Source organism: Alosa sapidissima, chromosome 5 (genome assembly GCF_018492685.1).
Source record: "Alosa sapidissima isolate fAloSap1 chromosome 5, fAloSap1.pri, whole genome shotgun sequence".
Lineage (NCBI taxonomy): Eukaryota > Metazoa > Chordata > Actinopteri > Clupeiformes > Clupeidae > Alosa > Alosa sapidissima.
The window spans coordinates 12572107-12599212 of record NC_055961.1 but is presented as its reverse complement, the minus strand read 5'-3'; the positions used below and the strand labels follow the sequence as shown (position 1 = coordinate 12599212).

At 43.5% G+C, this 27106-nt stretch overlaps 1 protein-coding gene across 2 annotated transcripts; it reads left to right on the top strand.

Annotated features, from left to right (window-relative positions):
• The first annotated feature begins 1570 nt into the window (after positions 1 to 1570).
• Positions 1571 to 26524, top strand: pafah1b1b (platelet-activating factor acetylhydrolase 1b, regulatory subunit 1b). Of its 2 annotated transcripts, none has more exons than XM_042091806.1 (12): positions 1571 to 1672; positions 11448 to 11827; positions 14155 to 14239; positions 14484 to 14558; positions 15143 to 15349; positions 16931 to 17099; positions 19040 to 19142; positions 20605 to 20833; positions 21291 to 21392; positions 22998 to 23154; positions 23506 to 24119; positions 24300 to 26524. In XM_042091806.1, the coding sequence occupies exons 2-11, from the start codon at positions 11796 to 11798 to the stop codon at positions 23577 to 23579; spliced, it is 1233 nt and encodes a 410-aa protein (XP_041947740.1). In that variant the 5' UTR covers positions 1571 to 1672; positions 11448 to 11795; the 3' UTR covers positions 23580 to 24119; positions 24300 to 26524. The 2 variants fall into 2 exon arrangements, with proteins under 2 accessions (XP_041947740.1, XP_041947739.1); XM_042091805.1 differs by lacking the exon at positions 1571 to 1672 and adding an exon at positions 1787 to 1944.
• Positions 26525 to 27106: the final 582 nt, after the last annotated feature.

The following is a 27106-nucleotide window of genomic DNA, read 5'->3' as shown; positions in this document are numbered from 1 at the left end:
TTTATTTGGGATGATACACTGATGTCCTGTGAATGGTTTTGTGTGATAATTTTGTCTGATATTGACCAAGATCTCTTTTTAGATTTCAGCATGGAAGGATGGGATACTGGGATGCTGGGGGAAGGGGGGGGGGGGGGGGTGTACCTATGACTGTTTTCAGTTTTCAAAAACAGGAGTCAAAATAAGGAATACAAGACCTGCAATACCTGAATTAACCACAAGATGGTGCAAAAAGAGGCATGTTTAGGGTGACGTCCTACTGTACAGAAAAACACTGAAACACAATTGATGACCTCCAGACCTCTCCATGTTGTGGTGTTGGTTGCTGGTTGCTGTTGTAGGCCTATGTTGCCAAAGTGTGCATGGGAGTGTCCTGAAGGCTATCAACAATGGCGTCTTTAGAAACAGGAAGCATGGAAGTGTGGAGTAAAGAGCAGAGCAAGTGTAAAGTGTGTGGAGGAGAGGTCAACAGAGATCAGTGCAGTCAACATTGTTCTCGAGTACAAATACATATGCTGCCTGCATGCACGCATATCCTACTTTTATTATGCAGTTTAAAGTAGGCTATGTCATCACACAAAATTGATGGAATTGCAACTTAAAATGTCATGAGCATATAGGGTTTAAAACAGTGTTTTTCAACCTTTTTTGTGCCACGGCACACTTTTGACACTTAAAATGTCCCACGGCACATTAACATCCTGTGTGAAGAAAAAATAAACATACCATAGCCTAAAATTTCAAATAATACACAGATATGGCCTTATTATGGCTTCTATGCAAGACCTGCTCAATAAAACAAGCGCCCTCTTTCATTTGTAGGTGACTATATCTAATTTAATTGTTGTTATGAACTGGATATGTGATGATTCTGCATATCACAAGTGCAATCATACAATCAATGAGAGCATGTGGTTATAAATTCTTTAATGCAACAGTTGCTTTTCTGGACCAGTGAGTGACATTTGGGTAATTTTCTGCGGCACACCTGATGATCTCTTACTGCACACCAGTGTGCCCCGGCACAGTGGTTGAAAAACACTGGTCTAACAAATGTAACGCACGCACACACAAACACACACACACACACGCACAGAGTGTGGCATCCTATGGGCTTGCAGGAGCAAAAGTAGGGTAATTAATCATTTTTAATGCAGCTGCAATTTAGTGCATGGAACTATTGCAAGCCATTATAAAATATATGTTTGCATTTTTTCGAGGAGAGACCAGCTGTTGTTGTCAAAGGCTGAAATCTATATCAAGCAGGCAATCAAAGCAGCAAAGCATTATAATTTTATATTATATTAGGTTACTGTTATGTTACATATTTTAACATATTTTATATGTTATTATATGTTATTATATTAGTACCTAATAACATATTTTATATGTTATTAGGTTACTGTTACTGTTACATATTCTGATGACAACTAGGCTAGGTCTACTGTGTTTCTTATTCATGTTGTTGATTTTTGTGGATTACACATTAGATGTAGCCTACCCTAAGTGAGGACTTGAAGGTCTTATGTCAGGTAGAAACATTCCATTTAGGTCTGAATGGAACATTGATTGTGATCAGGTAGTGACGTTTCGGCATTCGTTTCCGAATGCGACAGATAACAGATGCTGGTAAACTGCGAAGCATTATGTTATCGACTCGTGCAACAGCCTGGTAAGAAATTGTACAGATGCACTGAAATATGCACATCACTTGTTTTGCAACTATTGCACGTAACGTAGGCGCCCCAGTTTTCAATCGACGTCCGTGCGCGTGCCCGGCGTTCGGGTACGATTGCGGTACAGAAACATAGGAGGAGAAACAACATTGACCTCGCCGGGGAGTATTGGTTTGTCGGAAGTGACTCGTCCTGTTAAGAAGCTTTTATATTTTATCGTTCACTTACTGGTGGTCACTAGTATATGACACCTGGGTTTGCAAATAAGGTACGACTGCTTGTTTTCATCTGAATTGTGAAGTGCTTAAAATGCCGATGTGGCTGCAAAATTTGCGCCTCCTGCCTGTCTCAAAATGGCGAATAGGCCGTTAGCTAGCTGGCTAGCCATCGCAAAGGGTGGAATTGTACCAAAAAAGGTATCATGATTCATACTGGTTTTCACCTTTAATTTGTAAATGAGGAGGTCCTTTTGTGGCTTTGGGCGTATGTTAATATATTGTCTATACTGTTATCATTATTGTGTGTAAAACAAAACGGCACTCCTCGCCAATTGAGTCCACTTGACTTTGTTAGCTAAGTTAGCTAGGTAGCCAGAAAGCTAAGGTTAGTATCGAGGTAAGCTAGCTGACAGGCAAATATTTCTAGCCTACGCAACATTAGCTAATGTGAATCAGAGACGTAAACTTCATGGTGACAAACAAGTTAAGTGGTTAAAAAAAAGAATACATTACTAACATGCTTGTTTGTTGTCATCTGTCTGTTTGTGTGGTAAAATATGAAGAGTACCAGTGTGCAGAAAGCAACACATTGATGAAATTGTATGATACCGAACTACGTGCTTATAGCTCATATTCAGTGATGGACGATAGCATCACAGTTAAAATTGGGCGTGTATCAAGGATTCAGTGCCACATCGTAGCCTCAGATGCTAGCTAACGTTACCACAACAGTATTTTGTCCTGTACAACTGATACACTACCATAGCTCACCAGCTGAGCAGAGATAATGTTACTTGGCATACATGATGTTATGGTTAGTCTTGTATAATTACTTTTGGTAGCAAATGTCCCCCAGTAAGCGAGGGGGAGCTGTACCAAATGATTGGTCAGTTAGCAAGAAATTGTAGCCCAGGCCAGCATCGCCCAATCGCCTGTCTTTCAATTGATTTTATTCCCAGAAATGATGCGAGGCGAAATCAAGTAACAATTCCTAGTCCAGTTTGCCTGTCTCGCTTTTTGTGCGCCCATGCTAGCAAATGTTCTAAGAACTAGTAAGACCAACAGTGTGAAATTAATCCTGGTCAAACGTTTCAGGGAGTTTGGCATGATCTGACAAGTAAACGTATGATCTGCCCGAACTGATGTTGCTCGGTGGTCTAGTGCTAGGTTGTCATTGCTGTAATTTCATTAATCTTTGGCTGAAGTCAGAACATGTGCAGTGTGATCTAACGGTTCATTCAGTTAATTACCCCGTGGATGGTCTGAGGCCTACGTGAGGCTTGCAGATATTTTCCAAAATTCATGGCAGAAATAAGCTAGCCTTATACAGTTGGCTAGCATATGCCGCTTTTGTAAACTGGGCTTGTGTTAGACATGACCGCTGGCTAGCGGAGACATTTAGCACACAGATAAATCATTGAGTAGCTTTTGGGTGGAGTTTTCGTCATGTGGCAGATCACACACCAGTCACTGTAGTCCAAATGTGTCTGTCTGCATTGTTATACTTTCATTTGTTAACCAATCATAAATAGCTTTTGATGAGGGAGGATATTTTTTCACCGGGCCACTACCTAGAAAGAATACTGTGGCCTGGCTAGTGTATAGTTCCAGCGTATACTTTTCATCACATCAAACACTTGTGTTGTCACACAATAGTCTATGTAGAATTTAGAGTGTATGCTATTGGAGCAGATTCTGGCAAAATGTGACTGCCACTAAGCCAAATGATAAAACAAACAAGCAAATGTTTACTTGGCCATCATGTTGGTGTTGTCTGGAGCTATGTTGCACATCTTAATTGGTCATCTTTAACAACTTTACTGGTGTAGTTTTTGCTATCCTTGTCTCTGAACTGGTCTCTGATTTGCATGCTTGAATCTCACACTATGACTGAGCTCATGCGTTGACTGACTGTACACAAACTGTTCAGCATCAGAGTCTGAAGAAACGTTAAATTAGGTCAGAAGGCAAAAGCTTTAATAATGGAAAAGAAACTTGACTTTTGACGAACCTGACAGACTCGTAAGGGAGGGGTTCCGTCATTGGCTGTTTGAGATTGAAACAGATTGAAACGCATGTTTCTGTCCTAATGGTCTTTGAGCCTCTCACTTTGCATTCTCCAACAGCTGAATGTCTCAGGCTGTTTCAACCATAGACTAAATATATAAGGGTTTCAACCAAAACACACCACGTTCTAATTGATTCTGTGGGCAACATTGTTTTGGTGTCTCCCAAGCCTGTGTTTACAGTGAGAACATGGTTATCTGTGAGACTGTCTAATGGCCACCTTACACCAAACAACATTAACAAGATTTGGAAAAGATTCTTGAAAGATTGTAGTCTTTTAACTAATGCCCCCATTCAAGCTCTACCCAAAAGACTCCAATCTTTCAAGAATCTTTCCCAAATCTTGTCAAAGTTGTTAGATGTAAGGAGGCCATAAGTTAAAATAAGTTTTATAATTCTTTCCTGTGGTTGGGCTTCTGTGTATGTTTACTGATGGAGGAAAGGTGCTGATGTGGGTTAATCGAATTGAAGCACAATTATTTAAGACTAGGGTAATTGAATTAAGGAACCTCAGGTTCAAAGGATGTTGAATACATTGTCCCATACATTGACTAATTTGTGGTGGCCCACCACAATATCAAAATTGACCACCACACAATGATTTTCCAGCTTGTACTAAATTGTGCTTAAATCTGGTTAGCATCATAACCACGCTGCGCTAATTTGTTAAAAACTGTTGCGTTCAAGTTAATTCTGCAAACCTACCACCACAAATAGAATTCAATTCTGTGGGAAACACTGCATAGACTTAATAACGACTTAATAACACAAGTTATTTGTTCTTTGTTGTTTGTTCTTTATTCAACAGATTTATTCAGAGCAAAATTCTATATGATTGAGAATAAACCACATACCTGAGTGCTTGTGGTCATCTCATAGTTTCACTGTATCACATTTGTGTAAAGCCTTTTGTGAAGAGTGTAGTAGAGTGTAGTATTGAAAGTGGATGTCTTGAAGTTGTTAGTGTCCATATACTTTGTGAATATCCTCAGGATATGACCCTATTATGCTTTGATCAAAGTTGACAAGAAATTCTGTGATGCAAACAAGTGTTTAAAACAGTGTTGTCTTACCATCGTGTTGAATTTAATTCATATAGGTTACTGTCCACAAATGCTCTACTAGCTAGACCACATTCAGAGTCTTCCTGTGCGCATTAGGCTATCTTTGGTGTGAGGAGATATTGTTATTGTACATTTACCAGCTGAAAGTGTAGTCATCATCAGCATCAGATGTCACAACCTTACCTTTCACTCTTCCTAATACCTTGAGCATCACGGCAAGCAGGACTAATTTAGCAGAAGTCATGTTAGCCATTTAGAGGAAATGAGCAGATATCTCGTGAACGATCCTGTCTGTATGCTGACAGGTAATCAATACCTTTATTTAAGGCTCACCCTCGGTTTGGTAGTCTGTTCTATAGCAGCGTATACCTTTATGGGGAAATTACAGCATCCATCAGAAGACTTCCTCTTGCTGAAACATTGCCAATCCACCCCTACACCATACCCCAACCCCCATCTGATACCCCACCATAGCAAATAGTAAAAATTGATTAGGCAGCGAGACTATGATGCGTTAAGTGCTCCTTAGAGTAATGAGCGTTGTAAAATGCACTGGAGAACAAAAGGGATGAAGCCCTTAAGCCTGCTGACTGCATCTCTGTGTTTTCAACCTGGTGTGGATCACATGTGTGGTGTGCATGTGCTGGAGCTTGTTTTCATTTCTCAAGAGTTATGACCATGATGTTTGCATGTTGGACGTTTGGTCTGTGCTTAGAAAACACCCTCACGGAACAAGTCCCCACTGGTTCTCTCGTTTCCCTATTTCTGTTATTTCTACTTATTAAAATCGTGGTAGCAGCTGCAGCATTCAAAGCAATGTGTTACTAGTCCACCTCATATCTGTGCCCTAGCCGTTCATGTGGTTCTTTTGTTGTGATGTGAACAAGTCTGAAGTTTGAGGCCATTCCAATGCTCTGGATAGTAAGTACTGATGGTCTAGGTATGTATAAGTTTATTGAATCCATTTCTGGATTAATCAGCTCTCCATGCATAGTTCCTTGTTTAATCACTTTATGGCATACTAGCAGGCCACATGTCTAGGCCTACATGGGCAATGAATTGTCTCTCACTTCTGTTGCTTCTGATCAAGCACAGTTTACCTTGTTTAGCTGTTTGCATTGATGCCATGAGCACATTTCCACACCGTGTTGAGGTGTTGGGTAGGCGTGCTTGACCTTCTGAGCAGTTTGAGACTCCTGGATTTTATGGAACATGGTACAACATAGTTTGGTCACATAGCCTATGAAAAATCCATTTAGAAATCTCTCTCTCACACACACACAGACCTCCTGAGTATCTTTGTGGGTGGTCGTTATTGTTTGTTTGTTGTGTCCAGGTCCCTGCCATGTGATGGCAGATGGCCGCCCAAATCTGTGTATGCCATGTTTTGCCTGAAAGGAAGCATTTCTTGTGGTTTTATTTGTTTATCACCTGCAGGCCTTTTGTGCATCAGTAAGGGATGGTTTGGTTGCATTGGGTCCCCATGATTTCCATTTCATCTGGAATGAATTTAAATCTGAGTAGTTTTATGATGTACATGATCCCTCTATTGGATTTCCTGAGTCTATTGGAAAAGGCAGTTTAGGAATTGACCCATAGCCTAAGAAGTGAAAGTGATTGATAATGACTGACTGACTTATTGTGTTACATACTCCAAATGTAAAGCACTTTGAGCTGCATTCTGTGTATGAAAGGTGCTATACAAATGAAGCATTATTATTATTATTATTATTATTAAGACCCTAACATGCCTTTTATTTGGTACATTGGCTCCCAGTTGTTTGTTTTCATCATGTTGAGATTCTAGGCCATGTTTTCTGAATCTCTTTTATGACGCACATCACTTCACTGCCTCTGTCCCAAATATGGACCCTTTCAAGAGAGTTCCATTATCAGCATCATAGTTGGCCCCACAAGACTTCCGTTTTAACATTCCATATGTTATCTTAATGCAGAGGAAGTAGATTGGGGCCCAAATAGAACGTTCAAGCATTGTTTTTGTTTACCTAGTTGAAAGGGTCTATATCAGAACCTGAGTGAGCACTAGGTGAAGCAGTCGCCTGCAGCCCGCTTGTGTCCTACAGTGATGCATGGCGGCAGTTTTGAGTGCAGTAGCCTGTAGAGTACAAAGTGATGTCCTTTGAGGTCATGTGGTGGAGATGCAGCCAGCTTGTCTATGTTCCACAGTGGATCCTCTATGTGATTTATAAGTATAGAGAGGTTTGTGTGTGTGTGTGTGTGTGTGTGTGTGTGTGTTATGGGAGGGGGGGGGGGGGGTCATTTGGGTCCGGTCCGAGTGCCCACTGACTGACACTCTGCTGCCTATGCCCCTGACTGCTTCTAGCACAGAAGTGATTCGGCTGATGCAACAGAGATGCAGTGGTGCATTTCTCCCAGACTGCTGTGAAACAGCTGTGCGTGGTTAGGATTCCCTGCATGGTAGGGTTGGGCGATATGGCTGAAAAATTATTTAATTCATCTTATTTATAATTTCTTTAACAACCTGTAAAATGTTTAACTTGACCTATAATCAAAACTGGCAGATGAAAAATTAACAGGCAGGAGGTTTTATCTAATGTAATTTATGTTAGCTAGCAAATGCTTTTCATGGTATTGTACACACCATGAGGCTATATGGATAACATTGATTAGCCTGAAATGGCATGGAATTAATTTTGAACATGTTACCTTATCAATTGCCTCTTTATCCATTCTCATGACCAATGTGGAGGTTAAGCTTCATCCATGCTGTTTCTGTTGTCATGTTGGTGTATCAGGCTATCTGAGTGTCACTCGTTGCACACAATGTTATCAAGGAATGTGGTCATGATGGGCGGTTTATGACGTGCTTGACGTTTATCCATGCGTCCGGAGTTTGCATGTTCGCATATAGCCTAGCTTTACTGCTGGTTTGAATGCCATGCGTTTTAATAAAGCTATTAAACATTTTATTGAACAATTTTCTTATTGGTATTGATAAACTGTCTATCACAATACATATCGTTATCGTTTTATTGCCCAGGTCTTCTGCATGGCCTGCAGTACAGCAGCAGAACCCAACTTGTCTACACACAAGCTGACATGAGCCTAAACATCAAAATGTACATTTTAGAAATTGTCATTACAAGAGTTTTACAAAAGCTTTAATGTCCAGCAAGCAACAGAAGTAGTTTAAATATAAATAAAGTTAATCAAGATTGCAATCCAAGTCCATTTTGAGAAGGAGAAGAGGAGGCTGAGGAGTCCCTTACCTCACAGCTCACCTCCCACCAACCAGGAAGGAGAAGAAAGAAATCCTTTTGCAATCTGAAGGCTGTTTTCCAACCAAGAATGATATGCAAGGAAATGTTAGGCTATAGGCTACCAGTGTGAATCCTTGATTTCTTTGCCATTAGATTTAGATTAGCCCCAACGCCAGTGCACCTGCATTTGTCACCTCATTAAGACATATCAATGATGGCCTACTGTTGGCAAAAATAATAAGTTGATTGAATGTGAACTACAAAACAAAACAAGGTAAAGTTGGAACTCATTCAAATAGCGTGGCTGTCCCTGATTAAAAAGTACTTGCCTTAGATAAATAAGTAACCTATTGGTTGAAAAAGAACAGCGCATTTGGTCGTTGAAATTGGAAAATATGCACTGAACATTGCTCTTCAGCAGTGAGATCGCATTTGAATACTGTGTGTGTTTACAACTGCTTTAACGTATGAAATGGCCTGGAAAATCAGATACTGCCTGTTAGCAAATGTTGCAAAATGACTCAGTGCCATGAGGAGAATTGGTAGTGTGGTGATAAATTTAGCCTGACGTCACCAGGGCTTGTGCTAGGTTCTCTGTATCAGCTCACTAACCAGGCCTAAACTGTAAGGTCTAGGTTGCGGGGTGTGCTGTGTAAAACGGTGTGTTAGCATGATGCATACTTTAGTTTGCAGTCTGTGGTTCAAAACTGTTAATTGAGGTGGTTTTGGTTGGCTGTCTGATCAGATTGCCCTTGTCTGTGGTGTCAGATAGATGGATAGATAGATAGATAGATACTTTATTGATCCCCAGGGGAAATTCAAGGTCTCCGTAGCATACAGACAACACACACACATTCACTAACAGCAAAAAAAGTAATTAAAAGTATATAATATAAAAACACAACTAAGCAATAAGGACAGTAGAAGATACAAAATATACTAAAATACAAATTATACTAACACTTAATCTAAATCAATTCTAAAAACAGTATCCACATAGTGCTGATTAATCAATCAAGAGGTGCTTGCAATGACTGAGGCAGGGACTGAGCCTGTGATTCTCTGTGCATAGTGATAGTGCAAATGAGTAAGTCCAACAGTGCAAGAATAAGTCTACCTGTGAATACTCTTTCATGTATAAGCCATTGCTCTGCAGATTCCATACTGTTAAGGCCAGGTTAGCTCTATAGGAAGTGTGTTGTTTGATTTTACATGTGTTCCTTAGCTTAGACTTTGGGTTGTATAAAGACAAAGGGAAGCATTTAAGGAACACGTGGGACTGGTCGACTTTTAAATTCTGTGTGTAGCCTAAGCCTACACTACAGACTAGTCTTGTCACCAGTCGGCATGGTTTATCTTGGATAAGGATTAACTGAGGCCACAGCTCAAAGTCTTAAGTCCTACCCTTACCTTGAATCAACACCAACTCCTCTGTCTCTAGCCTCAACTTGCTTTCCTAGACAAAGTTTGGCACTTACTGGTGAATGTCTTCGAAAACATATTCGAGAGTCCTCTGTTAGTTAAGAGGTCGACTGTAAGGTACAAAGAACGAAATGGTCCAGAGAGTATGGGCTTGAATAAACATGTAAATCTTTAAATGCCGGTATGTTTGCCAGTCCTTGAGAGGTTTGGTGAAACCAGGGTTGAGGTAGCTTGGGTGAACCCAGACAAACTTGTTGGCAAATTTGAATTTGCTCTGCACGTCAGTCTGGGTAGGATCCCATTGATGTTCGTTTCCGAATCACCAAAAATCCAGGAACGGGTTAGCTTTTTTGAATTGAATAAATAACTGCATTTTAAACTTTCGTTTACAAGAAAGATGTGTTTGCTGCACTTCTGAAACAATTTTGGTGGTTTAATGCACCCATTTAACTTTATTTTCACTAATGCTTACGTCCCCAGAAGTAAAGTGGCATGTTCAGAAATGGGTGTCCTTTCCAGACTGACCCGCAGAGCAGATTCAGATTTGCTATCATGTTCTTCCGGGTTCACACATGCTAGGGTGAGGTGGTTTGTGACAGAATGTTCTCACATGGTTGACACGCTCCCGGCGGCGAGTGAACTGTGCCCTCTCACTGCAGTGTCAGAGCTGGCGTTGCCTTGGCGATTATGTCATAGTCCAACTGAAAATAGACCTCACTTTTGTCTGTTGACAAGAGGCTGCTGCGACCTTGTGCCCTCAGATGTATGTGCTTTGGCCTCTAAGCAGCAAGGGTGGGCGTATTGAAATGTAAATGATGTTGGTTGAACCAGAGAAAAGCTGGCTAAGATGCTTGTGGTTTATTTTATTTAGTTATTTATTTAAAGAGAAGGGATCTCCTGTTTTCTGGGACCATTCACAGTCCTAATAGCAGGTTAAGTAGCACTGACTGCACAATATCTTTCCCTTTTCGTTTCACCTGCATAGTATTGTTTGTGTTGAGAAGATGGAAGGGATTAGAGCATTTAGTACATATATGGGGGGGGGGGGCATTTGGTTCTTCCCTTTGCCATAGGGATTAGTAATCCCTTCACCAGATCGCCCCCCTCCACCCAGCTCGGGGGGGCTAAGAATATTAAGCCTATTGTCGCCCCAGGTATCACCAGTCTGGAGGCTTTGTTGCATGTTGTGGGTGTGCACTGGTGCAAGGAGGGCAAGGCATTGCATACTTACTGATATGTCGGCAATATGGAAGTGTTACTTTTACATTTTTTATTATTAGACGGGACAAAGAGGAAGAAGAAATTAACTAAATGAATAGGCCCACAACAGTTCCTACCCTGTTAACTCATGGGTAGTTATTATTAGTTTGTTATTAGTCTTCAGTTGGCTCTTCTCAATATTTTCAAATACTGATGACCATGTGGAGATAAAACTTTGTAATCTGAGATGCTTTCTCTGTGGGGAATGACTGTTTTGTACTGTAGTGCTGTCACATAGAGATGTGAATGATGGGTGTAAGATAATCATTGTGAACATGTTTCTTTTTTATTTGCTTGTTTGTTTGTTTTGGTCTGTGTGAAGGTATTGAATACACATGTAATACTGTGGTTGAAATATCAGCCTGTCAAACCAGAAAGTCATATCATGTAATCTTTTAGTGTTTGGTGTATTTGGCTCGGTTTTCCCTCTCAGGCATAATCATTAGAAAGTAAAACTAAACTAAACTTCTCTTTCTCTCTCTGCTTTTTTCTCTCCAGATGAAGGGAAGATCTCGCTGTTGAACCTTGGGCCCCCCCCCCCTCCCCCATCACCTGCGAGCATCACCTGGTCTCAACGTTTAGGGACTTTCCAGAAGCCACCTCTCTCCTAGGAGTGTGTTGCTAGTGCCGGCTTCTCTACATCTCGGCCTCTACGCTAGAGAGCGAGCGGGACACTCCCCCACACACACACACACACGTGTGCGCGCGCACACACACACTCTCCGCAGAGGAGCTAAGCAGAGTGCCGTGTAGTGGCAGACACACACGTGCACACACACACAGATACACACACACCCCTGCAACAAACGGCTGCAGCAGAGGCAGCACCCCAACCCTGCAGCCACCATGGTGCTGTCGCAGAGGCAACGTGACGAGCTGTAAGTGTTAAATATTAAAACACGCACACACAGGTACACATTTACAAAGTGGCTTGTTATGTTAAATTAAGCCTGTTGATTTTCTCAGATATTGTGTTGCATATACCTCATTCATCATGATATGATGACTTTAATGGAGATGCATGAAGATAGTGTATTACTGCGTAGCAACCACAGCAAAAAGTAAACTAACTGTTTGAGACCCCAAAACCGCTGTGGCTGTACCATTCAGCTTGAGTGTATTGGACAGGACTGGTTCTCAACCTTTTATTTATTTTGCCATGGAACATTCATCAGGATGACACAGTGCCACAGTTCTCCATTACAAAATGGTGATGTCATCATGGCACTGCTGAAGAGTTTCTCCTGCAAATAAGGTCTCATGGGACTGACACCGAGGTCCTTGGAAGAGAACTTGGGGTTGTCGCCTAGTGTACCAAAATGCTCTCTTTTGGGTGAAATGTGTTTGTTTTAAGTTCTAAAGACAAATCAGTAACAACTCATCCCTGATGTGTCTTCTGGGGTTTGCCTTAGTTGTAAGCTTACTTATCTCTAGTCTGTCCTTGCCAGCATATAGGCTTTTTTTGAAGGCATGTTAATTATTTATCATGTTGTGTCTTTCCTGAAATAAACCCTGGTACGACGTGCTGAATACTAGCACAGGCCAGATGAGGACGTATGGGTTTAGTGCTCTCACAACAGCTTGTGCTAATTTACAGAATCACTAAATCTCTCCGTAATCATAAGTGTAGCTACTCCCCACGGCCACGTTGCGCTTCTGTAAATCAGAGCTGTGGGGTTGGGGAGCGAGAGAGCAGCTCTCTCTGATGGCCAGGGACTAAATTTAGTTCTGCAATGAGCTCATGAAATATTCACCACTCTCGGAGAGGGGACGCAGGCCGTGTTTGCGTAACACTGAATCACTGGACAAGATGAACGGTGTGGGCGTGTTGTGTGTTGTTTTCATCAAGCACTCACAAGTCTCAAGAATGGACAGCTCCACAAGTCTTATGTTTAATCTGCACTTTGTAACAGGAACCATTTAGGTTCCTGTTTTTGTGGCAGAGGAGTATGTTTATGTGATGTTGTCAGTGTTTCCCACAGAATTGAATTCCATTTGTGGTGGTTGGTTTGCAGAATTAACTTGAATACAACAGTTTTTAACAATTAGCGCAGTGTGGTTATGATGCTAACGAGATTTAGTACAACCTGGAAAATCATTGTGTGGTGGTCAATGTTGATATTGTGGTGGGCCGCCACAAATAAGTCAATGTATGGGAAACACTGTGTTGTTAATGTCGCTTCATATAGAGTGCTGGCCTTCCTTGGTGTGCCCCCCCCCCCCCCCCCCCCTTTAGTTAGGCATTTAGTTAAACCTCATCTCTAGACAACACTCTAGAATACATTTTAAATTACGTGTCACTAGTGCTAAGCTGCTACATATATGTAGTCCTTTACAGCCCTGGTTGAGGTTATTTTTGTGTAGAACTCTCTAAAGAAAACGTCAAGCCTTCATGGAAAAACTGAACATACAAACACCATGGCAACAGACTCGATCACCATGTACACTAGTGGTGCTTTCTAAGTCTCCTAGTCTTCCTCACGCTCTCTCAGCTGTACAGCAGTGGCTTAATCCATCTCCGTCTTCATCAGGCCCTGTCCATCAAGGAGGCGCTTGCGGCTCCTTCTGTTCACTCTGCGCTTCGGTTTGATTGGCAGTGATTCAGCATTTAATTTCTCGCTTGGCTGCCCACACTCTCCCCATCGCACCTCCTGATCTCCAGTGTCCGGCCAGCGGGGAGACTCGCATTAGATACATGCCCCTCGGGCTTTCTGTCCAAATCACCGACACCTTTATCGCACACACAGCACCTGCATGTGTCTGTGTCTGCTCGGGACCAGAAAGCTTACACTGTAGCTAGCTTTTGAAATGGGTTGGTCTGCTGTTTTTTTTATTTATTTTTTATATATATTTATTTGGCCTTTTTATGCTTTTAATGATAGTGACAGTGGAGAGTGACAGGAAGCGAATGGGAGAAAGAGCAGGGGTGGGATCCGGAAAGGACCACGGGGCGGGAATCGAACCCGGGTCGCCGGGATACGGTGCAGGTGCCCCAGCCAGTTGCGCCACAGCTGGGGCCTGGTCTGCTGTTTTTAAGGCTGAAAATGATGCTGCTCAATTTTATCGTCCTGTGTTCAGTGACCCTACACTATTAATACCTTCCTGTGTTTTGTGGACACACTGTGAAGGTGAATGCTACTCTGCACCCCTACACCACAGCTGGATATTAGCACTCGCTCACCCTGTTTCCATTTGTGTTTTCCAGAAATCGAGCGATAGCCGATTACCTCCGGTCCAACGGCCATGAAGAGGCATACTCCGTTTTTAAGAAAGAGGCAGAGATGGACATGGTAAGGGCTGATTTCTCGTCTGGTATGAAAGTCAATTAAGTTATTTTAATGATTGATGTTATAGCAGCGGATCTTGTAAGATGTCACAGAAACCCTGTTATTGTCTCTCTTCTCTCAAAATACAGTAAGCAGTATGGTCTCCTGAGCTTTAATGAGCCCTTACCCCCATTTCCATATTGATTCCAATTAAAGCTAGCAATACATGTAGTAATGTTTTTTTTTCTCTCTCTCTCATATCTTCCAGAATGAAGAATTAGATAAGAAATATGCAGGCCTTTTGGAAAAGAAATGGACATCAGTCATCAGATTACAAAAGAAAGTATGTTGTCTTTTGAACTATGTTTGAGTGGGTCAAAGCACCCCACACATTGTGACTCATTGCCATCCTGTACATGCCAATGAAACTATGCATGTCTGATGGGTGATCCTGGTGAAGAAATCAGTACAGCTTTGCTCCATGTCATGATCTCCCTGGGCCTACACTGGGCCTCTGTAAAGAGCCAGACAGCTTAATGTTTTCTTCAAAGCCTGAGAACGGCCTAGAACATGTTGTGCACTGATTATTTCCATTTATATGAAAATACTCTAAGTGTTTAGCTTTTACTGAGTGTGTGTATATGGTATGTTATGTAATCAAGCCTTTTATGTGAACAAAAGTCTCACACGTGTAAGCAGCTACTTTGGGCATCAATGTTGCACGCCATACATGGTGTTTAAACCCATGGTAGAATAGCAACCCATGTCTTTAGGACCTGTTTTTAAATGAATGCCAGAGTAGCAACAATAAATTGGCTCCCTAGTTTTCGATATATTTGGGTACACATGACTGTTCACAGGCCCGTTCACACCATGTTACCATCTCTGTAGATTCTGAGACCTGTGTGGTCTGTGTGCGTGTTTCAGGTCATGGAGCTGGAGTCCAAGCTGAGCGACGCTAAGGAGGAGATCACCCTAGGAGGCCCCATCGGCCAGAAGAGGGACCCCAAAGAGTGGATCCCTCGGCCCCCGGAGAAGTACGCCCTGAGTGGCCACAGGAGCCCCGTCACACGCGTCATATTCCACCCGCTCTTCAGCGTCATGGTGTCCGCCTCCGAAGATGCCACTATTAAGGTGTGTGTGTGTGTGCGCGTGTGTGTGTGTGCGTGTGCGTGTGTGTGTGTGTGCATGAACACCCTCAAACACTGAACATTGAACACCCTCATTCAGAACACCCTCAAAAGTCGGACAGCTGAATGGAATTGTGTGCAGTCAGGATTGAGTCATAACTATGCTATGATGACGTGATTGAGGCGTGTCTCATCAGAGAGAAAGTATTAAGCATGCAGAGGAATTTTTTTTTTTTTTTTTTTTTTTTTTTTTGTTTTTTTTTTTTACCGCCATCATTGGTGAGATTGGCTCTTTGCTCTTGTATTGAGATTATATAGTGTATGTGTTCTACACCGTTCTTGTGTTTCTATTCCTCCTGATGGTCCACTGAATGAGCAGCGGGTGGTGGTACTGCAGGAGGATGAGGAGGAGACATGCGCTGTCCTCTTTTCTGCTGACTCACTCAGTCTCCATGGAGAGCTGGTGATGCAGTGGTCACCAGGGGCAACGCAGGCCAAGCTCCCTGTCTCCTCCTCCTCCTCCTCTTCCTCCCCTCCCCTCCCTCTCCATCCTTCTCCTCCTCCTCCTCCTGTTTGCCTCTCCCTGTCTCCTTGCTTTCTCACATTCATGAGGAAAATGAATTCATAGAGGAAAAAGGTCAATGTTGATCATAGTTTATGGGTTGCCATAGTTTCTGTGTGTTTCATGGCAGCTGGTGGTCTGGGGAAAGGAGCCAATGTTGCTGTGACTGCTCATGTAAAAGCAGTAAAAGGCAATAATCCCGCATACCTGAATGGAGGAACCCAGTGACAATCCGGCCTTTTCTGTGTTGAATAGGAGAAAAAACTGTATTTGAATTTTCAAGCATAGTAAGTTAATTTGTATGTGTAGTATGATGTCCATTGTTACCCAGCCTGTATTATGTTATCTGCTGCCAATGTCAGAAGGGGCGAGGGGGGGGGGGGGGGGGGCTTTTCAGCTCTGGCTCAAAATATGTGTGAACTGGAATGATCTGTGCCAATTCAGGCTTTTCATCTGTTCCCTGCAGCACATGTATTGATCCAGACAAAGCACCCCCACCCGTGTGTGTGTGTGTGTGTGTGTGGCTTTTTACATGCGAGGAGCCACCCTTTCATCACTGGGTCTTTCTGGAAGTGTCTCTGTGAGACTCCATGTGATTGGCCCTCATACAAGTCAGCCGCTGACATTTCCCACTGATCTGAGCAGCAATTCATGAGGGATTCCTCCTGACCTTTAGCAGATCTAACACCCTGTTGATGGCAGGCGGGCGGCTTGTTGACTCTACCCCTAGTCCCCCTCCCATCTACCCTGCAGGCTTGTCATGTCATTCATTTGCCTGTGAATTGTTTGTAAGTCATGACCGATGTCAACGATGTAGGCAGTTTTAATGTGGCCTTGTCTGGGATGGCTCTGTTGGGGCTTTTTTTTTCTGCTATCGTTTAGCTTGATGATGATGGAACTTTAAAAGTGCTTCAGTGATTCACCGTGGTGTTTAGATATCATTATGGCGTATGGAGTGTTTGCTTTTGTCTTTAAACTCTTCATTTACATTCTCCATTTCTTTCTCCCTCTCCCCCTGTGCAGGTGTGGGACTATGAGGCGGGAGACTTTGAGCGCACCCTGAAGGGCCACACAGACTCTGTGCAAGACATCTCCTTTGACCAGTCGGGCAAGCTGCTGGCCTCGTGCTCCGCCGACATGACCATCAAGCTCTGGGACTTCCAGGGCTTCGAGTGCATCAGGACCATGCATGGTAAGACACCGTTCAGAACACACATGGACATACATTAACGTTCAGAAAATACATTAACGTTCAGAACACACATAAACATACATTATAGGTGTAAACATACACCTATTCACATGAATGGGCCTTCCCAACGTTCAGAGGTCTGTTAAATCTATATAATCACTGGCAAGGTATATAATCACCGCTGTCAATGGCAACGGGTTTTGTGCTTCTGATTAACGTCTTTCATATCACTCCGCAAGTCCGTTCGCTTATTGCAATGGAATTTCTTTGAAATTAAAAGTCAGCTTGTAATACGTTGCCACGCAACACCTGAAACTGTCAAGTTCTGTCTGTGTGGCGAACTACTTATTTTGTCAGCGGAAGCCACAAAACGGTAGCACAATCATTTTTAAAGACCCATTGTGTTAAGTTTCTTTTCTTGTTTTGGCCGTATAATAAGCGGGATAATGTATTGTCTGCCGGTAATGATCAGAAAATAAGTCCCGCTGTGCGTCGGGGTTCTGTTCTTTCTGTCGCGACTTATTTTATGATAATTATTGGCGGACAATCAATTATCCCTTACTTAACGTTCAGAAAATACATTAATGTTCAGAACACACATGAACGTACATTAACGTTCAGAAAATACATTAATGTTCAGAACACACATGAACGTACATTAACGTTCAGAAAATACATTAATGTTCAGAACACACATGAACGTACATTAATGTTCAGAAAATACATTAATGTTCAGAACACACATGAATATTTAGGCAGTTTTGGGATTAAGGGCTTTTTTTAAAACCCTCTTGCAGTTTAGTGAATGCCTATTGTAATGGGACACAGAACCTTCCACTTTAACATACTCTATGTTCTTATATGGTTTTCCTCACAACCCTGCACAGTGTAGAACAGGCACGGCAATGCTTCTCCCAGTCTTTAATCTTTGAAGACGACTCTGACGGTGAATTTAAGGAGTTGTTTATGTTTCCGAGTGGCATTGCAAACAGTTGGCTGTGACTCTACTTACTGTCTGAGAGATGGAGCGAGACTGCCCCTGACTGTATTTCCTTTATCTGGACCCTACTGATTGCGCCGATTAACCCAGCTGGGATTAATGTAACAACCCTGTTTGGGTCAGGAGGTAATCTGCCTCAGAGATCCTCATGGTCAGCGCTATCCCATTACACTGGTTGAACCATTTAACCCCATTGCACAAATTTATTTTGGTGCATATTGTGTGCTTGTGTAGTTAGTTATTAAATGTCAGGAAAATCAGGTTTGTGTGTCAGCCGTATTTCGTCGGCCGGACCCTTCTTCTTTTGTTCCATGGCTTCTGTCTGATGCAGTACAGTCCCGACCTCAGGGAACCTTCCCTCCCCTCCCCTCCCCTCCCCTGGCCTGGCCTGGCCTCTCTCCCCTCTGGTGGCCTTGTGTGTCCACACAGTCATCAGACTCCCTCCCCGGGGGGTCGGCTTGTTTGGGTGGATTAGTGCCTCTGACCAGCCGCCCTTAATTATCCCCTCCGATTAGGTGACATTGTTTCCCCCACACACACACACACACACACACACACACACACACACACTCCATCCTCTTCTCTGTTCCAAACTTCCCAACCCGTCGCAGCAAAGCACCGTTTCTGTCACACAGAAACCATCTGTGTTGGCGTTTGGTGAAATCAAATGCTCACTCGACTTATGGAGCATAATGATAATGTGGAGGGTCACCCAAACTGGAGGGATTTGCCACTGTATCCACCTGGGTATACTGATGATTCTCATCATGCTAATTCAGCATTTCTCTGAGGCTGTGCAAACCTCTAACAGCTGTTAACGGTTTTAGATGATAAACAAATTGGATCCACACACACACACACACACACACACACACACACACACACACACACACACACACACACACCCCACTCTGATAATGAGCCACTCTGTCTCTTGCAGGGCATGACCACAACGTGTCGTCAGTTGCTATCATGCCCAACGGTGATCACATTATCTCTGCATCCAGAGACAAGACCATGAAGATGTGGGAGGTAGCCACTGGGTATGTATAAAACAGCTTTACCTGCTCTTACTAATCATCGCTTACTGAAATGAATAACTAAAATATTTACACAAAAAGTAGGTTTGCTTAATGAATCTCTCAGATCTAAGTTAAGATAAGTGTATTCAGCACTATGTAGCAATTCGGTTAGATCTAGCAAGACAGCGGTACATTCCTTTGCACCCTGTGATCTTATGCTTTGAAATGGAATGCCGCGAACCGCAAACACTCTACACATTCATGAGGTTGCCCCCCCCCCTTGGTTCTTCCTCTCCTGCTAAGACAATCGCTCGCTTGCTCGCTGTCGTTGTGACCCCAGCTGAACTAGGGGCATTGTTTTGACCAGAGGGCAGAGCTTGTTTTTGTCTGAAGAGTGCTCAGTCATGAGACCGGTCTCTCCAGGCCCTCACCCTCGCACAGTATACACTCTATTCATCCATCCCAAGATCAGAGGGGGCTGCTCAGGACCTGTGTGAAACGGAGATGTCTGATTAGGGTTTGGCCGTCGGACCAGGAAGAACTCACAGACCCAGTACTGCCAATCCTTATTTTAATTAAGTAGACTTTTTGAAATAAAAAGTCATCCATCATCACTCCCTGACGGATTATGATTCGGCACCTAATGCAGCCAAGACACGAATGCACATATGAATATGATGTGCTCTTTCCTGATGGGGTATAGAATGTCATTGACTAATAATAGCCTTATCCGTCCATATCAACTGTTGCCATGAATAAACAAAACTAGTCAACTAGCATTACACTGCAGACGTTGACTAGCATTTTAAAGGGGAACTTGGCAACTATTTCAACGTAATAAACCCGTTTAGAAATCATTTGGATGGTTAAATGACCTGTTCCGGTGAAAATGGGGACTTTTCCCACGGGCCCTAGCGTCCCCAGGCGGAAAACCAACCTTGCAACATTGAGACTACCGTCCCGGAAAGAGAAGTGAGAAACAAGAAACTCGTTTTAAATCGTGTTTCTTACCTTGTAACATCCACATTTTCTGCCGAACTTATGCTAACCGCTTCGCTAACTTGTAAACAAATCCATGTGCTTTATCGTTACCTTTTTCCACAGTTTGAAATAGCCTAATGCACAATTTCTCCAGCAGAGGGGGAAATATAGCTAATCCTGCCAAGTTTCCCTTTAAACAACTAATTTCTGCTGTTTTTCCGGGACGACTGTTCATATCATTCTCCCGTTTATGCATCTCATTAACTTTTGTTTTTTTGCACACACCCTTGGTTCGGTTCAAAACTGGTTGAAATGCAGGCTGGTTCACTAGATCGCACCAAGGTTCAAAGAATTCTGAACGGAACCGGTTCCAGAACGGGTTCTCTGTTGGTGGAAAAACGCCTTTAGTGCAATAAACAACACTGTTGTATTCATATTCCAAATTGTGTTCTGCCTTTACTGCACTGTGGAGTGACCCAAGCATCGTCTTTTTCCCCTCTAGCTACTGTGTGAAGACGTTCACGGGCCACAGGGAGTGGGTGCGCATGGTGCGGCCCAACCAGGACGGCACGCTGATCGCCAGCTGCTCCAACGACCAGACGGTGCGCGTGTGGGTGGTGGCCACCAAAGAGTGCAAGGCTGAGCTGCGGGAGCACGAGCACGTGGTGGAATGCATCTCCTGGGCGCCTGAGAGCGCTCACCCCACCATCCTGGAGGCCACCGGCTCAGAGGTGTGTGTGTGTGTCTGTTAGAGAGAGAGAGAGAGAGAGAGAGGGTGTGTGTGTCTGCGTCAGAGGGAGAGGGTGTGGGTGTCTGCGTCTGTTAGAGAGAGAGGGTGTGTGTGTCTGCGTCTGTGAGAGAGAGGGTGTGTGTGTCGCACAGAGAGATGGCATAACTGAGAGAGAATGTGAGTTTTACATGTGTGCACATACCCTGGGTGTTGCCGTTTAAATAGGTGTTTGTGTTTTTCATTTACGTGTGAGAATATGGTTACTTACACCTAGTGAACCTAGACCGTACTTAACAGTCATCTTAATTTAGTTCATAACTAGCCGTTGCCAGTCCATGTCGCTTTTTCTAAAAAAAAAAACATCTGCTAAAGACCAGTAAACTTGAACTTTGAACTCCAAAACCCTGTTGCCGATGTGCTGTTCTGCCAAACTAACCGGAGTGTGTGATGTGTTGTAGAACAAGAAGAGCGGCAAGCCTGGTCCGTTCCTGCTCTCTGGCTCCAGAGACAAGACCATCAAGATGTGGGATGTCAGTACGGGCATGTGTCTTATGACCCTGGTGAGTTGGCCACCTCAGCGCTGCTTAAAGGGAGAAGTTCGGTGTGATATTGACCTAAAGTGTGTTGAAACATGATACCGAGTAATAATAATAATAATAAGCTTTATTTGTATAGCACCTTTCATACACAGAATGCAGGTCAAAGTGTTTTATATTTGAAGCATGTAACACAATAATAGTCAGTCAGTCATTATCAATCACTTTTCTTCATTGCTGGGGCCGTTTATGATCCACTCAGCAACATATCAAAAATATAGAAAATAACATGTCATAAGACTGGCAGCCTTAACCCTTTACCCCCCCATAAGCACGCGTGAACGTATGTCTCATAGCTCAACTCGGCTTGTCCCCTGCACTCCGAAATCTGGCGCTAGTTAGCCGATGTTACCAACAGGTTTTCAAAGGGGGTGCCTCGGGCATCGGCCAAGCCATGCAAATATATCACTGTTTTACACCATTTACGAGGCTCAAAGTAGCTCCACACTTCATTGGTAGACTTCCGAGTGCCCTGACATTTAAAATGAGACATTGAGAACTTTGAAAAAGCACTGGTGGTTTATTTACAAGACTATTTATACAGACAGTACCAAAGTCCTTTTAGGCGAGTCCCTCCACTCGGCGGCCATATGACAACGCTTTTTGGGCACTCATCGGGCATCCATCTCGGCAGAAAATGCGTGTGCGCAAGGCTTCACGACACCAATCTACTGCAATCTTGCTCCACAAGATCACAACACATGATTGGCTCAATGTCTTCACAACACACCACATTATTGGCTCAATGTATTCACATGTCAACTTTTTGCCGCGGAAGGGGTGTGATATGCGTAGACAACTGCCATATTGGTGTTACAAACTAAGCCCATGCATTTCTATGGAGGATTTTGAGTGCTGTGTCTCCTCATTAGAAAGTCTCTGACAGTACCTTCAAGAAGTTTACCATTCACCGCCATCTTGAATTTAGTCACGATAAGTCGAGCGACGAGTACGAATGAACAGGTATGATGAGGGATCAGATTCCAAAAATAATTCTGTGAAAAAGCATGGATTCCAGTTGCTTCCAGTAGTAGCAACTGGAATCCATGCATTTTCCACGGAATTATTTTTGGAATCTGATAAGGAGTAGAGCTTAGTGGCTTAAATCTGTAGGACATGACTCTCTAATACTATACACTATTTTGTCAAATTCTCTGAATTTCTCCTCACAGTTCTCCAGTTGTATGTTCAATGTGTGTTCTTAAAAAAAAACCCTCTGATTTGTACTCATGATGTTGTGCAAAAAATTTTTTGGCCTGGATGTGTCATGGGGAAATTAACAAAAAGACTCGAACCGACCAACATACACTTCCATTCAATCAATAATGTTGCTTCAAGAGCACTGAAGGAAGGGTTGTATTTGATTGGCTATTAAATTCAAATGTCAACCAACTCTTTCATTGGGATTGAAGACTGCACCTTTAACCCTTTAAAAAAAAAAAATGCTATATGTCGTTATATTAGCCCTCTACTTATGTTGCTGTACCTCCATGTGTGCTTGCTCCAGTGTCCACATCTCTCGCCCTTATCTCTTAACTCGCCCTCGCTCCCCCCCTTCTCCTTACTCAGGTTGGCCATGATAACTGGGTGCGTGGCATCATGTTCCACCCCGGTGGCAAGTTCATTGTGAGCACCGCCGACGACAAGACCCTGCGCATCTGGGACTACAAGAACAAGCGCTGCACCAAGACCCTGACGGCCCACGAACACTTTGTCACCTCTCTGGGTGAGTAGCCGGCCTGTTGCTTAGAAACAAACTCATCCCCCCCCCCCCTTGTTTCAAGGGTGTGTCTGTCCGCAGCAGCAGCTGCCATGACTCATTTCTCAAGCTTGTAGCTTGGTGGAAAATCAGGCACGTAACTGTGGCAGACATAGCTCAATAGTGCGTAAGGCCATTTATTGAGTGCTGTTTTCAGGACCACTTCTATCTCATGTGCATGTGTTATTGTGGAGGATGGAATGTCCCCTTATTCGTTTATTGGATGTCAAATGCGATTGTTTGTTTGTTGTCTTTACACAACATGGAAAAATAGCCAATAAATGTGTTGTCTTTGTTTTTTTTCTCCCTCCTCTACAGATTTCCATAAGACGTCTCCCTACGTGGTGACTGGAAGCGTAGATCAAACAGTCAAAGTCTGGGAATGCCGCTGATCCCATCGGCTAGGCTCCTCCCCCTTTCCCATCTGCCCGCCCCTTCCAAATCACTCATCCTCCAGGAAGCACTCATCACCGTGGTTACCACCCCCCCCTGCCCCCACCCCCTTTATCCGAGCTGTCGGCATAACTATCGTCCTCCTATGTAAATTATTCTGGGTGTAGAACTGAGCTTATTAAAAACATTATACACATGGCACACACACGAGAAGGAAAAAAAAAAGTATTCTTGCATGGTAAACCCCAAAACTTATACACTGTAAATGTGCATTACCATTGTGTAGAGAGGTATGGTAGAGTTCAACACAGGAACTGATGTTCTGAACCCTGGACAAGGACACACACTTGAGGAGGCGAGTGCAGTCCAGGGAGCTCAAACACAGGGCACTACTAAACCAAACTTTTCTGTCCTTTTTCCTTTTTCCCCCCCCTTGTTCCCCTCTTCTCTCATTTTTCTGCGGTCGTATCTTATCTCTTGCTGCCGCGGTTCGTACACTGTCAGTGCCTAAGGGAGAGAAGCGGAGGAGGAGAGAGAGAGTGGAGGAGGAGAGAGAGAGTGGTGGAGGAGAGAGAGAGTGGTGGAGGAGAGAGAGAGTGGAGGAGGAGAGAGAGAGTGGTGGAGGAGAGAGAGAGTGGAGGAGGAGAGAGAGAGTGGAGGAGGAGAGAGAGAGTGGAGGAGGAGAGAGAGAGTGGAGGAGGAGAGAGAGAGTGGTGGAGGAGAGAGAGAGTGGTGGATTTTAAGACAACATAGTGCATTTCTTCCCCACTAAATGTAACCTACCCTCGTGTTACCATGGCTTTGCACAGAGGATCCTGTTGTTTTAAACCTACATTGAAGTATAATGGACCCCCCCCCCCCCATGTTTGTATTTTAGATCTCAGGACAGCCTGAAGTCCTTAACAAGCAGGTGAATGTGGCTGACATCTGGTGCATACTCCTTTCTCTATGTAAAGGCTATTTTTCCCCCTATCCAGTTAGTCAAGGCGTCATGTCATGTCATGGACCTCCCTGTTAGTCTCGAGCTTGGGGACGACCCTGATCACGAGTTTGGTGGAGATCTCAGACCCACAGGGAAGTATTTCCCACAATTCCTGTCATGGAACAGAAACGGCCCCCAAAATGAGTACATGAGAACCATATGCAGTTAAAGTGGGCAAAAACAGTAAATGTTAAACATTTTCCAAATGTTGATTTTGTTTAGAAAAAACAAAAGAAAAAAAAAAAAATGATGCATTTTTATGTTTTCCCCCTGCCATGACCTCCTCTGTAGACAGCTACACTGACCAGTGCTCAGTCCACTCCCTCCTTGACATGCACTTCCACCTTCCACACACTGTGGAGACACTCATCACAGACTAAAGCTCAGAAGTCCCTTCTAGTGTCTTGTACTAAGGTAGAGGCAGCTCAAGCAACCTCTCCCATTGTTGACATGCAAGATCATCCATAGCATCAACATTGCTGCAGTTGAGGTCTTTAGCAATGATATAAAGAGACCTACTCTGCCTCACTGTCTGAGCCTGAGAAGTTCATCGGTCCGGGCACTAACAAGAATGGGCCGCTCTCCTGACCCCAGACCCCCACCCCTACACACACACACACACACACACACACACACACACACACACACATACATACACATACACAACCAACTGTTTGTTCACTCATTCAAACGCCCACAGGCCTTCTAGACTAGCACAGAAGCTAGTCCACGGGGGGTGGTGGTGGGGGGGTGTTCTCGAATGGTCACTACAGTGACTGCGTGTACAAAGACCACTTTCACAGAACCATTTGCTTGAATGGGGATTTTTGGGGAGGGAGGGTGGGGCTTTGGGGTGCATTCTAGAATATTCTCGCCTGCGAAACCGATCCATTCTGCTGCTTCTCTGCTTTTGTCATCTGCCTGTGTATCTGTACAGTACATGAACCTGTTAGCTGCTGCGCTCGAGTGAGTGTGTGTGTGTGTGTGTGTGTGTGTTTGCGCGTGTGTGTGCGCATCATCCACCTAAAGAAAGCTTTTGACCTGTTCAGTGGTACGGCTCGAGTGTCGTTGCACTGAATGAGCTATCCGGTCAGGCTCTTCTCTCGGATCGGAGTGTGTGTGATGTCCTATAGTTTTGTCTGTCTTTTTTTTTATGGTTCTATGTTTGTTGCTGAGTGTGTGTGTGTGTCTGTGTCTGTGTGTGTGTTTTGTGTATGTTTTGCATTTGTCTAAACTGACAAAATTCTAACGTCTAGAGAGAAAGCCCTCCCAGGTAGATCAATATGTGCAATAAGTAATAGGCTGCTCTGTGCGTCTCAAGAGCTCCGTTTTTGTATGTATGTATGTATGTATGTAAGTATGTTTGTGCAAGCTATATACATGACTATAGGAAAAGCTCTTCCTTTCTTTCAAGGGGATTGTAGGGGATTAAAAATATAAGAAGCTGGAATTGATGGGGAGGAGTATTGTTTAGGAGGTGAATAGAGGAGAGGAAGGGGGCGCAAATCACCTCCCCGACACCTTTTCAGGAGGAAGACGCTATAGAAGCTGAAAGGACGTAACCAATCCCATCGTTCTGTACGTAGATAACTGCGTGGCCTGATCAGCCAAGGCCTTTGAGCCTGTGGAGCTGTCCAGAGACCGGTGCAAAAATGTCCAACTGTCTTTTTCTCTGCCTTGTATACTGAGGGCCGTCTGACTTAACAGGATTTTACTCTGCTTTTGTGATCTCACTGTTCACTCACTCACTCACATTACACTCTCTCACACACACATACACAGACACACCGACTCAAGCACACACATTCCCTCACTCGGACACACACACACACATGCACACAGACCTACACTTACTCAGACACGGGCACACACATGCACACAGTAAAATTGTGTACCGATATATCTGGATGTCATTGTTTGCAACATAATTAAAAATAATAAAGATGTGTAAATACATGAAAACTGTCTATGGCTTCATTTTTCACTAACCATGTATTATCTCCTTTTAAGGTACTAACATGGTTAATTGTACAGTACATCCACCTTTTTCAGCAAAAAGACAATATGTTCTTTTTCAGTGGAACACAACATACATTTATTTTTTAGCATAACGGAGAATGGTGGATTGAAGAATCACAGACCTGATGAAAGAAAATAATACATTTCAAATAGGTCAACTGGCTAATGTAGAACATTCAGCAAGGGCTCCCCAAACCAGCGCTTTTTAAAGGGGAGAACCCCAAAGCTTGGTCGAATGCCACAGTGGACAGGCTGTGCTGTAGTATGAGCAGCGAGACCGTAGTTGGGGCACGGGAGTATGAAATATGCAGAACGTCAGCGGAGCCAGGACGGTGTTATCTCCCTGGGGACTCCAGGAGCCATGCAGAGAGAGAAAGAGGGGGCAAGACTGAGAGTGCAGCCTTATTTCACATGCTGACAGCCTATTGGAGAGGACCTGAACGGCTCACTATCAAATCACACAAATCGTCATGGATGTCGCACAGATTGTGTTTGTGTTTTTTTTATGCACCTGGTGGTCTGATT

Bases quoted from the DNA above. Each gene is read 5' to 3' on its own strand.
- pafah1b1b (XM_042091806.1), top strand. From the start codon at position 11,796: ATGGTGCTGTCGCAGAGGCAACGTGACGAGCT. The intron at 11,828-14,154 runs GTAAGTGTTAAA...TGTGTTTTCCAG, and splicing joins CAGAGGCAACGTGACGAGCT to AAATCGAGCGATAGCCGATT. The intron at 20,834-21,290 runs GTGTGTGTGTGT...GATGTGTTGTAG, and splicing joins TGGAGGCCACCGGCTCAGAG to AACAAGAAGAGCGGCAAGCC.